Here is a 16,532-nt window from a genome sequence, read left to right on the forward strand (position 1 = left end):
AGGAAGACTCGAAGTCATATACGGAGCCCTAGTTGCAAGGGAGTCTTGGGCAATGTGGTTCTTCTAGCTTCATGGAGAGGCACGCAAGAAGGAGATCGGAAGAGAGGCTGAGTCAGCCAACACATGATATCTGCTGTAGCAACCAACATTTATTGAATCTTTACTATGTGGTACATGCTGTACTTAATACATACATGTATCGTTATCATAACTTAGACGGAATAGGCTTGCTTTATTACAAGTCCCCCACCATCTGCAATCTCCAAACTGAAGATGCAGGAAAGCCCCTGGGGTAGTTCAGCCTAAGAGCCTGAGAGTCAGAGAGCTGATGGTGTAGATTCCAGCCCGAGACTGATGGCCTAAGAACCAAGAGCACCGAGGGCTGGAGAAAACAGTGTCCCAACTCAACCCATGAGGCAGAGAGCAAATTCAACCTTCCTCTGCCTTTTTGTTCATTTCAGGACCTCAGTGGATGGGATGATGCCGGCCCACAATGGGGATGGCCATCTGCTTTACTCAGTTCACCAGTTCAAATGCTAATCTCTTCTGGAGACACCCTCGCAGACACTTGCAGAAATATTTAATCAGGCCTGGGCATCCCATGGCCCAGTCAATCTGACATTTAAAATTAACCATCACAGAGGTTTAACTGGGCAAGTGCCAGTTAGCAAACCCAGATGGGCTTCACAGGAACCAACTCTTCCTTCCCTCTTTTTGTAATTTTCCACCTCCCCAGCTCTCCGGAGCCCCTCTCCTCCCCACCCTAGTCCCTCATTCTCCCTTTAAAATGCCAGGTTGCCACTTTACAAATCGAAGTTGAGTTCCGCTCCTGCTGGACTCTTTTCCCTAGTGCAATAGTATATTACAGATCAACATCTGTCTTTACCACTTTAACTAGTACCCGGCTTTGTTTATCTTTGGTGATACTTAACTATTAAAATAAAATGGCTTTCAAAACTGCCAACTTAAAAGGTGGAATTGTTCTACTTTTTAGGGACTGTACAAGAAAACCAATGGAGAAGAAAGAGAAAGAAAAGGGAGAAGAAAAAGAAAAACCACACTGGTTATTTCAATACTAAATTGATTGACTAACACCATTAAATTTATAATGGAAATTTTCATGCTAGTAAATGTGAATGTTATTGAGTTCCTCTGGAATGGAGTTAATTCCTGAGGGATTAACATTGCCTCAGAAGTAAATACAGAGCAGCACCTTAAGTCTTCCTTCTTTCATTTGCCCATTCAACAGATTTTATTGAGTACCTGGTATGTCGAGAACCAAGTAAGAAGACAGAATAAGCCGGCAGCCAAAAACAAGACAGAAATCAGAAATCAAATCTGATGAAAGAAAAGGAAAACTGGGGCGCCTGGGTGGCTTATTCAGTTAAGCCTCTACCTTCAGCTCAGTCATGATCCCAGGACCCTGGGATCCAGCCTCACGTGGGGAAGCCTGCTTCCTCCTCTCCCTCTGTCGCTCCCCCTGCTTGTGTATTCTCTCTCTCTCTCTCTCTCAAATAAGTAAATAAAATCTTTTTTTAAAAAGGAAAAATAAAAACAAAAGAGGGTCATGCATAATTTATTATCATTATATCTTACATTTATTGAGGACATGCTAAGTATTGGCCCTGTGCTAAATGCATACTTATATTATGGAAGACACACCCATCCCCACATCATTTTAGCAAATGAAATTATTTCAGCCTCTGACCACTCACCTCTTGCATTCCCTCCCATAGTTTCATATTCTATTGTTTCTCTCTTAACAAGAAAAAGAACCTGGTATCATTCTGATAAAACCTCAAATTAATTCAAATTCACCTAACCTGGGAAAGCCCACTAGCATTGCCGTCAGATTTGAGAGAGCCGGAGCCCGTCTGGATCGTAGTTTGCTCAGGCACACCTGAATTGTGTGTCCCTCCCAAGTCCCCACCCCAACACCCCCCCCCCCCCAGTCAGCAGTCTGAGTCCTCTGTGTGCGACATTTTACATAGACGGTAGAACACGGTTTGGCCCGAGGCCCACACACCCTCCAGGCTGCCAGAAGGGTGTTGTAAGAGAACTCCTGAACCAGCTTGAGCCTCTTCGTCACTGAAAACAGTCTAAATACCATGTTTTACTCCCAGTAAAGATCAAATGAGAAAGTCTATGTGAGTAGGCTTTTTATTTTTATTTATTTATTTTTTTTTTGGTTTCCAGAGCAATTTATTCATTAAAATCTATTCAATATGCCATCAACAGTTCTCCTGTGTGTATTGTGCTGATAAATAGACACTGAGAGGATTTAACAAGTTCGTCGTTTAATAAGTCTGAATTCATTTTCACCACATGGTATTGTACACGGTCATCTGTTGAAACAGATTTCTTTTTAACAGATCTTAGTTTAAAAAAAGTCATAGATACTGTGAGTTCTGTATAAACTGGTGGATATTAAGTTAGTTCCTTTGTTTTGACTTATAAGCCTCAACTTCACCGCAGAATAAAGAATGTAGGCCAAAGAAAGCATAATCGGTCACTCGTATAGAACAGTATTGTTTCTATAATTTGAAGCTTTCTGAATGGACGAGTTCAGGCCTGATGTAACTGTAAAAAGATTACTTAATGAATAGACTATATGGAAATTATACAAAATGTTATTAACTTTAATCATTAATAGCTTAAACAGCACTATGTTACTAATTGCTATTCAAAACCAAAAACCTGTTTTTGAATCCCCACGAAGGTGGCACGCGTACACAACCATGCCACCTTGTGCTTAGGGGTGTGTCAATACATATTTCAACAGAAACTTTGGCTTTAGGAAAGAGTCACAAACATTTAAAATAATGGCTTTAATCGTCATCTTGAGTATACGGTAGGGGAAAGTGTGCTTTAATTAAATATACACCATACCAGCGATGCTGGCAAGGTTGAGTTAATCCTAATGTTGATAGCTATAAAAACTAGTTTGTACATGACAAGACAATGAGAGAAAAAAGCAATCCCTTTGAAACAAAATTAAAAAAAAATATGTTCACAGTGGTCTGTTATCAACAGTATGCATTTTATGACAATAACATGTACAGATTGAGCACCCTAGGGCTCTCTTTATATCCTAAAGAAAACGAGCATTTACATTATTCATGGTTGAAATGAATTTTAAAAAGATCAATTGTACACTTACCCAGACAGGATAAACTGTTCTGGGCTATACAGCTTTAACACCATCATTAAAGTTGTTTGCAAAAGGAGTACAGAATTAAAAAAACAAAACATTTTTTCTTGGGAGAGGAGAATCTTTCATTTGCTGTTATAACCAGCAAATGCCATTCATTAACTCAAAAAATGGAAGGGGGCCCCACAAACACACTATTTGAGCAAGCTGACCAATACACATTACAGTTTTAAAAATGAAGGTTATATACTCTATGTTACAAGTCCCAACTAGGCAGTGTCAAAATGACATCTATTTCTTTGCTTGCTTTGTGATCATACCCCTTGGAGGTGTTACAGGTCTCGTGGCATTGGGCTTCTTTTTCTCTGCAGGCTTTAAAATCTGAAAAGAACACATTAGAGTTTCGTCCACATTCATCATGGCACCTGCATTGTCAAACTCTCCACAATAATTGGGTGCAGAAAACAGAGTGACCAACTGCCTCTTTGCAAAAAATTCATATCCATCTTCAACCACCTGGTGGGCTCTACATATAAGATCCAAATCATGCTTATGGAGAAATTTTGCAACCACTTCTGCACCAAATGTGAAGGACACTCCTCTGTCATTTTCACCCCAGCCTAAGACATCTTTATCGGGGTCGGACCACAAAAGATCACAAAGAAGACCTTGATCTGGTACATCAGTTGGTCGCATAATTCGCCGAATCTGCTCCATAGATTGAAGATCTGGTGATAAACCTCCATGACAGCAGAATATCTTCTCATCCACGATGGCTGCTATCGGTAAACAGTTAAAGCAGTCTGTGAAAGTTTTCCATAGTTTAATGTTATATCTTCTTTTGCATTCATCATAAAATCCATAAATTCTATTGATGCTGGCACATTCATGGTTTCCTCTGAGAAGAAAAAAATTCTCGGGATATTTGATTTTGTAAGCCAGTAAGAGGCAGATAGTCTCCAATGACTGCTTCCCCCTGTCCACATAGTCCCCAAGAAACAGGTAGTTGCTTTCTGGCGGGAAACCACCATACTCGAAAAGTCGAAGCAAATCATAGTATTGCCCATGGATATCACCACATATTTTGAGTGGTGCTTCAAGTTCTAGTAGGATAGGCTGACTGAGAAAAATCTCTCGGGACTTTAAGCACAGTCCTCGGATTTCATTCTCCTGTAGCTGGACATTCTTACCAGGCTTGGACCCTCTCACTTCCAGCAGCCGTTGGATGATGCTGTCGATGTTGAGTTTATCTATATCCGCCATCGCCTTCCCACCGCTGACCCTCCCGCAGCGGCGCCGCCGCCGGCTTGCGCCCGGGACTCACACCTCCTTTCCCACGCCACGAGCACAGAGGCGGTGGTGGCGGCGGTGGCAGTGGCGGCGGTGGCAGCAGCCGCGGCGGGTCCCCCCCAACCGCCCCGCTCCCTGCTTCCTCCTTCTCTCCCCACTGGAACCACGAGTGAGTAGGCTTTTTAAACACCATACAACACCATATAAATGCTCAACTTTATATTTCCCCACCAAGCAACCCAGAGCCAGGCTGGCACATGGTTTGGGACTGAAATGGTCCTCAACTAGACTCCAAGTGGCAGGAAGTTAAAAGACTGGTAAAATTTACTATCGTGGCCCACAACAGTAAGAAGTAATTTTTTTTTCCTTTTTTTTTTTTTTTTTTTTTTTTTTTTTGCACAAGGGTTGACTCAATACCAATGAAACTTACGCAGGCTGCAAAAATTTCTTCTTGTTGAAGAAATGAAGAGATTTTCTACCGGCCTTGCCACCAGTCAGTCTGGAGCTAGAATTAATCCATTTCATTTAAGGTAACATTTACTGATGGGTGCTGAAGCAAGGAAAATGAATGACCTGAGCTGTCCATCCTCCACAGTTAGTTTCCTCATGGCCATAAAATCTTTATTCTTGGTTAGATCATTCCAGTTTCCTAGAATGACCAGCTGACCCCGGGCCTGCTGGAAAGAGTGTGCACCTCTCCTGTGATTTCTGATGCCGGAGGGTCTCACTGGGTCATGGCCCAGCTCTGTCACCCAGGATCCTCCACTCGCGAAACTGCACCTCTGACTGCCACCCTGAGAACCAGCATTTTATTTTTTTAAGATTTCATTTATTTATTTGAGAGGGAGAGAGCACAGACAGGGGGAGCGGCAGAGGGAGAGGGAGAAGCAACCTCTCTGCTGAGCAGGGAGCCCGACGCGGGACTCGATCCTAGGACCCTGAGATCATGACCGGAGCCTAAGGCAGACACGTAATTGACTGAGCCACCCAGGTGCCCCAAAGACCAGCAATTCTGTAAGGTTACTCTTCTGGTTGTCCTGAGAAAGTCTAATGGGGAAAAATTCCCTTGACAACCTCTATCATCAAAATATTTGAATTTGTCCTCCCAAAATGAGGACCCTTAGCAATATTTAGTGGCTTGGAGGAATTACTAGGTTTAAAAAATGTTGTTGTTTTTTTGGGGTTTTTTATTTTTTGGTTTTTTTCAAAAGAAAGGATATCAGACAGCCGAGTTGCTGGAGACCAACAGAAACACTGAGGTCTGAGGCTGGAGAACATTCACAGAAGGAACTCTTGGGTGTGAAGAAAACAGCGACCACAGAAAAGATCAACCCAGCCCTGCAGCTTCAAAAAGGAGGGCAAACCAAGGGAAATTCTGAGGGTGAAATGTGGAACAGATTGAGAAACTTCATCGTGAAAGTGACTGATTTTGAAGCTATCAAGGGGAGGGGAAGCAGAGGAACTAAATCAAAAGAAACTATGCTTTTCTGCACAGAGAAAGCACACAATTTTTTTGGAGAGGTCCAAACGTCATGAGGAAAGGGTTATTATTATTGTTTGTTCTTTCCTATCACGGCAGCCTCGCTGGAAAGCGATAGAGTCAGCTAGAAAAACACAATGCAGCCTTCTGTTCTAGGGGAAGTGGAAACAAAAAAAGAGGTCCAAGGTTGCCTCCTTCTTACCCACTCTGGAGGCACATTTTTATACCATTGTTGGACTTTGCGGTTTTCTTCTGGTTGCCATGGTATCAGAGAGACAAACGCCTTGCTTCCATTTTAAAGCTGAATTCTCTTACAAACAAAATTGTTTCCATTTGAGATATTCTCACCCTCATGCTCCACCAGTACAGCTTTCAAAAGAACATGTCCTTTTAAAATATAGATGACATTCATTGCATCCTTTTGATGACAGAAAAAAGACCCCACATTTTTCTTTTAAAAAATTAGAAAGGGCAGAAAAATATTTTTTAAATGAAATGGGATTGCCCTATGAGCTCTTCACCTACAGGTCACCAGTAATTCACATTTTGGCATATTTATATCAAATCTTTCCTCTAGATATAGATATAGATATAGATAGACCTGAAATGTAGAGGAAAGACCTGAAATATATATGAGTACATTTTATGTTTATAGTACATAATTGCTGCCTTGTTATGTATACAGTTGTGCAAGTTCTTTTTTCTTCATATCCTATAGATGCACTCTCCTAAAACAGGGCTATAAAACCCAGATAGGTCCTTATAGACCGTTAGCATTTTCTTCATTTGAATCCTATTTGGTCTTATCAAAGGAAGAATTTAATAAGACAGCAGTTTAGCCTTTATGTCCCCATGAATCTAAACATTTATGAAATGTTAGCAGCAGGGAAGCATGAGTTAACTGTATTCAGAAACCCTTGCAATGGCCATTTGCTTTCCATTAACTCGCGGCATTAAAGAGGGAGTACAGATAGCATCATACGTTATCCTGGGTTTGTGTGAACAACAAAAAAAATCTGAGAAGGTAACGATAAAATGTCATGATTTTTCTTTCAGTAATTACGTGTTCTTTATAAGTACCAGAATACTTTACAATTAGTAATTCATTAGCCCATTCATTCTTTCTTTTTTAAGATTTTTATTTATTTATTTGAGAGAGAGAAAGAGCTGGGGGGAGGACAAGCAGACTCCCCGCTGAGCCAGGAGCCCAACGACACTGAGGGGCTCATCCCAGGACCCCAAGATCATGATCTGAGCCAAAGTCAGATGTTTAACCAACTGAGCCACCCAGGTGCCCCTAGCCCGTTCATTCTTGAAAAACCAATGGAGATTACTAGGCTGGTCCGTAAGGAGGGAAACTGGATTCTGAAGTGTATAAAAACACCATCGAAGACAGAGTGCTACAGCAGAAATTGCATTCCAGTTTTGCATCACGCAAAAGTGGTTTCAAATCTAAGCCCAGAAATTCAGTAAATGCGTGATCTTGAACATGTATTAAAATTCCCTAAATCTCAACTTCCTTATCTCTAATAATCTGTATTGAAAAACTACGCAGCCATAGGATTGCACTAAGAATTAGATGAGACGAGATATGGGGGGAAATGCCTCACATCACGCCTGACACATAGTCGGTACTTGGCAACTATTGATAGCCTTCTTTCGGTGGCGGCCTGAGTTAAACTTAGATCTCTTCCTCGGACTTACACCATTTCTGTAAGCAGTGGTGTTTACATTGTTCATCACGTGATCAGTGATTGTTCGCTGTGTTTCAGTTCCTCATTAACAACCGTGCTTGGTAAGTCCTGCCTTCATTCGCCTTTTAGTAGAAGTTACATAACGTAAAAATTTTCTAATGAAACTAAGAGTCAGGAAGAACAGGAATGTTTCTTTTTCCAACAGGTTCCTTTTTCGGAATTCCCATCTCAGTAGAGGAAACGGGTAATTTGTGTACCATCAAAACCAAAAGAGAAAAAAAAGACTTCCCTAGTCACTGTTAAGAAATCTCCTTAACTATTTTACCAGGGCTTCCAGAATCAAGATTTAAAATAAAAGAAAAAAAATGAAGTTTCCACACGTTTCGTATCAATAGAAGGATGTTGAAACCGTGCTGGTAAACAGGGTAAGGAAGCAAAAGCCTCATTAGAACCTAATTGTTTTATAATTGACCAGACTGGAAGCAGATGCTATTAGGGGGGTTGCTGGAAAGATTTTTGAAGATCACAAGATTAAGTTAAACCAATTATTTACTAAACCTCCTGAAAATATATAGCAGGCACCAAAAAGCATTCTCATTTTTTTAAATATTGTCAAGATTGTTCTAAGTCCAAATAAATAGTAAAAGTGTGATTATTTTTCTTTTGGATACTAGATTTGTTTATTTTGCACGTTTCAATCAAGGTAACTAAAATCAAAACCATTTGTATAGGTAAGTCAACGTAGCTTTGGAAACTTGAACAATTCACACCCTGTATTCATAGCCACCCTAAATACAACCTACTACCGCTTCTACTGAGAGAGAGAGAGACGGTAGAGAGAGAGATAATAGTTAGATATAGCAAAATACTACTTTTGAACCATTTAAAAAATGATTAGACACATATCTGCCCTAGGCTACTAAGATAATCTACGATCTTCTATATGTCGATGTCATTTTACGGATGAAAAAAAACAATACCCAAGACAATTTTGTGGTTTGTTTAATGATCTAAAGACTTGAAAACTAAAGTTGAAGTGTTTGCATTTTCTTTCTGGGACAATGCCGAGTCATGGAAAGTTTTTGATCATGAAGATTATACTGTCACTACGATGTCTTAGGAAGGTCATTTAGGAAGCACTTTGCTGAATAAACTGAAAGAGAGAGAAATTGGTGGCAGGGAAGGAAAATAGAAGCCTAAATGAAATAATCCGACAAAGACATAATTTTTAAAAGAGGTTTAACAGGTTTGCTTCCACTAAAAATAGTTTGCTGTGCTTTGCTTTGCTTTCTGGTTTGTTTTGTTTTTGTTCTCCTGCCCCATTAGAAATACCTTCTCTATTGTCTCTTCTACTTGAGAGGAAATCTGGCCACTGTCCCTCCCCCTTCCTTCCCATTCTTGGGAACTCCCGCGTTGTGGCATCTCATTCTGGCTTCAGATTCCAGCTCTGGTTCCGAAATCTCTCTGTCTGTAATTACAGGCGCCGATGTCAGGGCTGTCCATAATGTGTCCTATTCGCTCCTCCAATCTCTCCACTCGCAGTACATACAAGTTTGGGCCCCTCAGAGAAGCCGCCTCCATGCGCGGCTTAGACTATAAATCCTTGGTGAGATTACCTCTCAACAAAAGAGAGACATGGGATGTCTATCATCCAGTGTTCCCAAGTAGGTCTTGACTTTCAACCCCACAAGCCCTTTCAAACTGAGGTCATTTTCTTTGCAGAGAGAAATTGCAAATCCACAAAAAAGTATTTCCTTTTAAAATAGCCGTTCCTGAGGTTTGGGGGAGCTAGGGTAGGCTGACTAGGGTACAAGTGCAGAGTCTGTGATTTGAGGCCTGCCTTTCAGGGCCCAGTCTTCTTAAGAAGATAACAAAGTTTCTCATTCTTTTGAGATATGCTGCCTGCCTTAGGGAATAAATGGGTTTTTTTCCCTTTTTCACTGAAAATAATCTTCGTTCTTTGGGATACATTTTTCTATTTCAGATAAACTGAAGAAAAGGAATCTTGATAATGAAGGAAAAATATGATCATGTTTATTTTTATATGATCAATAAGTAAACTTTTTCACTGGTCTAATAAACAGACGAGAAAACATCACATATTTGACAAAGCTAGCTAACTTTTAAAATCGAAAGATATTTTAAAGAACGTATGCTCTAACTTTCCATTTTGTATGTGAAAAAAGGAAACAGGTCTCCACCTGGTAAGGGAATAATTCCTTGTTGCACAAAGTATAATAAATTAAAGAATATCCCCAAATTTCCCTGACAAAAACCTTTGAAATGCTTGGCAAATCATTCAGAGTTTAAGGATTACCCAATATAAAAAATAATCAATATTATTTTTGGACTAATATGTTTTCTATGTTCCAGGATCTAGTTAACATGCCATGCCTATTAATTTCAATATAGGGGAAAAAATATTTTTTAAACCTCTGGCACTTTCTCCAAGTGCTTATCAGATTGTTTTGAATTTCCCTGTTGTCTTTATCCACCACTACACTGTAAGCTCAGGAGGACAGGACAGCCTCTGACGAGCCCATCGTTTCATCAGTGACTAAAGATTGTAGGCTTCGGCAGCTATTTCTTGAATAAATTCAAAAACTAACTATCAATTCAGATTCTAACAGCAGGCCTGTTTTTTAAATAAATTTGTTATGTTTTAATATCTTTAAGATTACAGACGAGTAGTGAAGATAATACAGAGAGTTCCGGTATATCTCCCTAACCCAGTTTCAGTTTCCTTTTTTTTTTTTTTAAGATTTTATTTATTTATTTACTTACTTACTTATTTATTAGAGAGAGAGCACAGGTGGTGGGGGGGCAGAGTGAGAGGGAGAAGCAGACTCCCCGCTGAGCAGGGAGCCTGATGCGGGACTTGATCCCAGCACCCCAGGATCATGACCTGAACTGAGGGCAGATGCTTAACCGACTGAGCCACCCAGGCACCCCTCAGTTTCCTTTAAATGTTATCATCTTACCGTGCAGCATTTCTCGAGACTAAGCCAACACTGGTACATTATTATGAAGTAAACTCCAGACTTTTTTTTTTCAGATTTCAATTTCATTTTCCCATGAGGGTTCTTCCTCTGTTCCAGAACAAAATCCAGGGTACCACACTGCATGTAGTCATCGGGTCACCTCAGTGCCCTCTGGTCTGTGACAGTTTCTCAGTCTTTCTTCGTTTTTCATGACCTTTAGAGTTTTAAGGAGTATGGTTATGTATTTTATACAGTATCCTCAAAATTGGCTTTGTCCACTGTTTTTCTCATGATTAAACTGGGGTTATGGGTTTTTGGAAAGAATGCCGCAGAGGTGAAGTGCCCTTCTCATTACATCATATCATGGGTATATGATAGGTACATGACAACGCTGGTGGTATTAACCTTGATCACATGGTTACAGTAGGGTTTACCAGTTTCTCTACAATAAAGTTATGATTTTTTCATTCATTACTCTTTCCTTTGGAAGTGAGTAAGTCCAACCACATTCAAAAAGGGGAGGGGAAAGTACCTACCTAAATTATTTGGAATTCTTCTGGTAGAAAGATTTGGCTCTTCTTCCTTGTTTATTTTTTTATTCAATCATTTATGTATATGAGTATTAATGTATGTATATTTACTTTACATTTCATAGTGTAATACTATATTATGTTATTTATCTTGGGGCTCAAATTATTCTACTTTGGGCAATGTGCATTCCTTCGGGTTAGCTCCTGTCCCTTTGACACACTCACTCCTTTACTTTTTGAGCATGTCCTTACTTTTTGGTCCTACAAGGTGCTCCAGGCTTATCTTGTGTTTTCCCTGCCCAGTCCTGCAATCAACCATTTATCCAATGACCCTTAATTGCTTGTATAGCTGAATGACATTTGGAAACCAAGGTATGTGCACTGGTGGTGCTTGTTTCTCCTGGGATATCACTGCTTCTTAGACTCTTAGTGGACAAAGCTAGGTAATATATGGGTGTTAACCTATATGTACACAAATGTCTAAATTTTTTTCTGTATTAACCAATCTGGGTATTTATTAAGCCATATGTGAGTTCAGACTGATGTCTTCAAATCTAACCCAGTACCACAGGATTCATTTTAGCCTTCCCCTCTTGTAACCTCCCCCTCCAACAGTGTGAAATATGGCAACCACCATCCACTATCCACTTACTTATTTGTTCAATTTCAGTGTGAATGAAAAGCAGTCTCATAATTGTTAACCCATACCTCCCTGGAAAACGAAATCACCAGCTAGAATACAGCATGTATATACAGTTCTTCTGTCTTCACTCTTAACAGTTTTGAGCCAAAACTCCATTCTCCAACTTAGATCAGCTTTTTTTTCCCCATGCATTGGTGTTGTTATGTGCTATAATTAGAATCATTGGCCAAGGTCTGCATTTTATCTTGGGAATCTCTAATATTCTGGTGGACTTTTTTTATAATTTGCATAGGTTAAAGTTCACTATATGTGATGTGAAGTTCTATGGATTTTGAAAAACACATAAGGTTATACATCTACCAGCCCAATGGCATACAGAACAGTTCTATCACCCTAAATTTTTCTTGTATATCCCCTCTGTAGTCAACCACTGTCCTCAACGACCAACCCCCAGCAACCTTGATCTGTTTTCTGCCACTGCAGTTCTGCCTTTTCCAGAATGGGATATGAATGGAATGATACAATATGTAGCCCATGGGATCTAGCTTCTTTCGCTGAGTAGAATGTGTTTTTAAGATTCATCATGTTGCTGGGCAAATCAATTGCTGATTCCTTTTTATTGCTGAAGAGTGTACTATTGAATGGATATACCACTGTTTATCCATTTTCCAGCTGAAAAACATCGGTTTTTAGTGATTATGAATAAAGCTTCAATAGACATTCGCATGTAGGTTTATGTTTGATTATAAGTCTCAATTCAGTTAGGAAATACCTAGGAGGGTGATTGCTGGATCAAACTATAAATCTATGTTTAACTTTATGAGAAACTGCCAAACTCTTACAGGGACCTTTTAAAATACTATAATATAGACTACAGAATAAAAAAAATTCTTAACCAATTCAGCTATAAATTAGATTGTAGTCTTAATAGTGTATTATTATAATTTTAGAAACCATGCTAGTTAAGAGCTCCTTTAAAAATGTCTACAATTATCGGTGACTGGAGGGCCTCAGGCCAATTATTGTTCAGCTGACATTATCTATGAATCGTGTTGTATTACTTACATAAAAAAAATTACCAGGTTAAAGAAGCCTTTGTCTTGAGGGTATTTGTAGCCAATGTAGCTAATTCATAATGACAGACTAATTTCAAAGGTAGAATGTGGTCATTCTCTACAAAGCACATTCAAAATTCTGCAAATACTAATGAGCAACTTTTTTGTCCTACTTTAAAGCTTCATGTATCTCCAATGTAACAGTACTAGGCTATTAATTTTAAGAAAAACTAAGTGATGGTCTCTCAGAATTATTAGCGAAGCCCTTTTTTTTTTTTATATCACATATTTTACATGGCACTCTTTCCATTGACTTCCTGGTTTAGGTAAATTATCCCTAAAAAATTAGGAAGCTATTCTTATATCATCTTCAATCTTCTTCAAGTTCAGCCATATACCTTCTTAGGTATTTTTCTAAATTTGTTTCCTGAAATGGAAGCTAACTTGTCAGTTCTTCAAAAGGCAAGGCTGTTTCCTTCATTTCTTTACTCTTCCCTACAGCCCCAGAAAGCCATAAGACAATTAAGAAGGCATTTTCAACTACTCAACGTGTAATGCATGTGCAGCCTACCTTTTGTCCTCTCACCCAAAGAGAGAACATGGAAAAAATATTAAGAGCGTCAATATAAATAAAATGTATTTTCATGTTGTTATTACCTCCTCTGTCCATGAAATCATTTATAGTTTCTGAACAGCTGAGCTCATTATGGACTCATTCCCCATTTATTAAAATACATTTCTCCCACTCTTGTCTTTGCTCCCCATCAGAAAAGGACAAAATGATAGACTTAACCATTCTAGAGCTTGTCAGTGCCTGTAAATATCATGCCGACTAAAATTTTTAAAAATTTAATGTCATCTTTACTCTTCACTCTACACCCCTATTAATTGGGATGACCCATAACCTTTATATCAAGCTATCTTCAATGTAGATCAATAAAAAGAACCAGGAGAGGTAATTCCTTCTCTGAGTTCAGGACCCAGGACCAACTTCACAGGTTTGCAATCTATGCAGACACCCAGGGCTCCACACTGACAAAGACCCTACAGTTGATTTAATGTTCTGCTGTCTCTGTCTTGAAGTTCCTAATAACTTTTGAACAAGGGGCTCCTCATTTCCATTTTGTACTGAACCCTGAAAATTATGTAGCCAGTCCAGTCAAGATCATATCTTAACCACTAATCAAGACATGGTGAGGGCACTCTGTAGAAACATGCATAGTTTTCCTTCCAACAGGATCTGTTTTTAGGGTCACAGCCTCCTGAATCAGTCAACTTGGTTTTGCAAAGACTACAATTCTATAAATTCCTCTCCCCTTGTTTGTCAGGGAGGAGGATACAGTAGGGGAAAAGCAGAGAGGAGTGTGATTGTCAAACGCTTCTTTGCAGTTTTTATATTAAGATGGACCTTTCTAATAGTCCAGATTAATGAAGAGGCTTCTGATTTAAGGGGCTACCTGTAGTAATCTACTCTGTTCCCGGACCTGGTGTCAAAGGAAATAAGGTGTGACAGATGAGATTTCCTATTAGTAGAGCTGAGTGTGAATCCCTTTTTCACCACTCACCAGGTTTTTGGTCTTGGACAAATTATTTAAACACTGAGGTTCAGTCATTTATTTTTTTAAATTTAAATAGTAGAGATAATGATACTTCTCTACAAAGTTTTGTAAAGTTAAAGAAAAAAACAAAACATGCTATATTGCTCAATATTACTGCGGAATCATTCCATTTCTAAAAATTGAAAAAACAAATAAAAAACCCCACACACCCTTGGATGATTATAATTTTTTTAAAAAGTTTATTTATTTATCTGCTTATTGGGGGGAGGGGCAGATGGATAGGGGGAGAGAGAGGGACAAGCAGACCCCACACTAAGTGGGGATTTCCATGCAGGGCTCCACGCAAGGGCTGGATCTCATGACCCTGAGATCACAACCTAAGTGAAAACCAAGAGTCAGACACTCAACCAACTGAGCTACCCAAGCACACCTGGATGATTACGTTTTTTTAAGATTTTATTTATTTATTTGTCAGAAACAGAGAGAGCGGGGCGCCTGGGTGGCACAGCGGTTAAGCGTCTGCCTTCGGCTCAGGGCGTGATCCCGGCGTTATAGGATCGAGCCCCACGTCAGGCTCCTCCGCTATGAGCCTGCTTCTTCCTCTCCCACTCCCCCTGCTTGTGTTCCCTCTCTCGCTGGCTGTCTCTATCTCTGTCAAGTAAATAAATAAAATCTTTTAAAAAAAGAAAAGAAAAGAAAAGAAACAGAGAGAGCATAAGCAGGGAAAGAAGCAGGCAAAGGGAGAAGTAGGCTTCCCACTGAGCAAGGAGCCCGATCCAAGACTCAATCCCAGGACCCTGGGATCATGACCTGAGCTGAAGGCAGATGCTTAACCAACTGAGCCACCCAGGTGTCCCTGGATGGTTACTATTTTGAAGACTCCTTTTATCTCCTCCTCTTGGACCATGCTCACTTCAGAACTCTTTTCTACTTTGTCATGTTGCCATTAAAAATTCATCACATGTATTTATATCCTAGCTGAAAAACACAAAGGGGTTGAGAATAGGCTCCAGCACGTAGGTTCCTTATGCATGGCAGACCTTTATTAAACTGTTTGGAAATGAATAAAGGAGATAGAAGGAGGGCATCAAAAACAACCTTTATTCATAGTTTTTTAAGAACTGGCCTACCTGTCTCATCAAAGCTCTGTAAATCCACATCTCTCTCTCAAATGGATTGTTCCGGGTTCCTCCTTCTCACTAGTTAAGATAGTAGAAGTACGGAGAGAGCTCTTCATCCACATTTTGCTTATAAATCTTTACTTCTCCTTGGGAAAAAAATTATCTATTTTTGAATTCATCATCCATTCCCAGAAACACTAAGTAATATGGTTTACTTCATTTTAAAAAATCTACATTTTCAGTGTCTTTAAACTGAAAAAAATTAGGTTAAAAATTGTTTCAGGCTGTTATCATCACTACGTGATGTAAGTAAATTCCAAAAGGATGCCTTCACAGAGGACATTCAATGTCAAATTTGTTCAGAGCTATTTATAATTAAGTTTCAATATGATGAAGGTCATAAGTAAACAATCTAGATACTTTATCAAATTCCACCACCAAAACTTACCCTGCCACCGTCACTTATGCATTGAAACCTTAACTCAATGGCTTTCTTTGTATGTGCCTGGTTGTTGACATTGACCCATAAGAGGAAATTACATAAAACAAGGGACAGGCGGGCCTAGGAGCACAACCAGCACTCCCAACCTTCCTCAAAAAGTTCAACTCACCTAAAACCAGTTAGCAGATTAGTTTGTCCTGTAAGACTCTGATTAAAGTTCTGAAGCTACGATAGGTCATTTCAATCTATTTTTCAAATTTGTTCATTTCTAATATGACTCTGTATCATTTCTCAGAATAAAGACATCGATCCCGTTACTTAATGAACCTGTTTTCCCATTAAAATTTTCATTGAATTTTAGATTTAGTACCTTTAGAATTATCTCATCCATCCCCTTTATTTTACAGCCCAGAAAACTGAGACCAGATAATTTAAGTGACTTGCTCAGATCTTGCAGCATGTTAATAGCAGACCTGGAGCTAGAACTTGTCCGGACTCCTAGGTCTACCGTCCTTTTTATCAGCAGGGAAAGCCACTCTAACGTTTCTCATACCTGTCTGTGTCTTTTGCTAAAAACTGCCTCTTG

General features: G+C 39.4%; 1 protein-coding gene across 1 annotated transcript; it reads right to left on the reverse strand.

Annotated features, from left to right (window-relative positions):
• Positions 1 to 2,277: 2,277 nt before the first annotated feature.
• On the reverse strand, positions 2,278 to 4,530 carry LOC123795174 (serine/threonine-protein phosphatase PP1-gamma catalytic subunit). Its single transcript, XM_087866119.1, has 2 exons — positions 3,472 to 4,530; positions 2,278 to 2,580 (listed from the first exon to the last, which is right to left on the reverse strand). The coding sequence occupies exons 1-2, from the start codon at positions 4,412 to 4,414 to the stop codon at positions 2,510 to 2,512; spliced, it is 1,014 nt and encodes a 337-aa protein (XP_087722245.1). The 5' UTR covers positions 4,415 to 4,530; the 3' UTR covers positions 2,278 to 2,509.
• Between the last annotated feature and the right edge of the window lie 12,002 nt (positions 4,531 to 16,532).

The sequence above is a fragment of the Ursus americanus genome, chromosome 12, assembly GCF_024610735.1.
Source record: "Ursus americanus isolate L20-20 chromosome 12, mUrsAme1.1.p, whole genome shotgun sequence".
Classification (NCBI taxonomy): Eukaryota; Metazoa; Chordata; class Mammalia; order Carnivora; family Ursidae; genus Ursus; species Ursus americanus.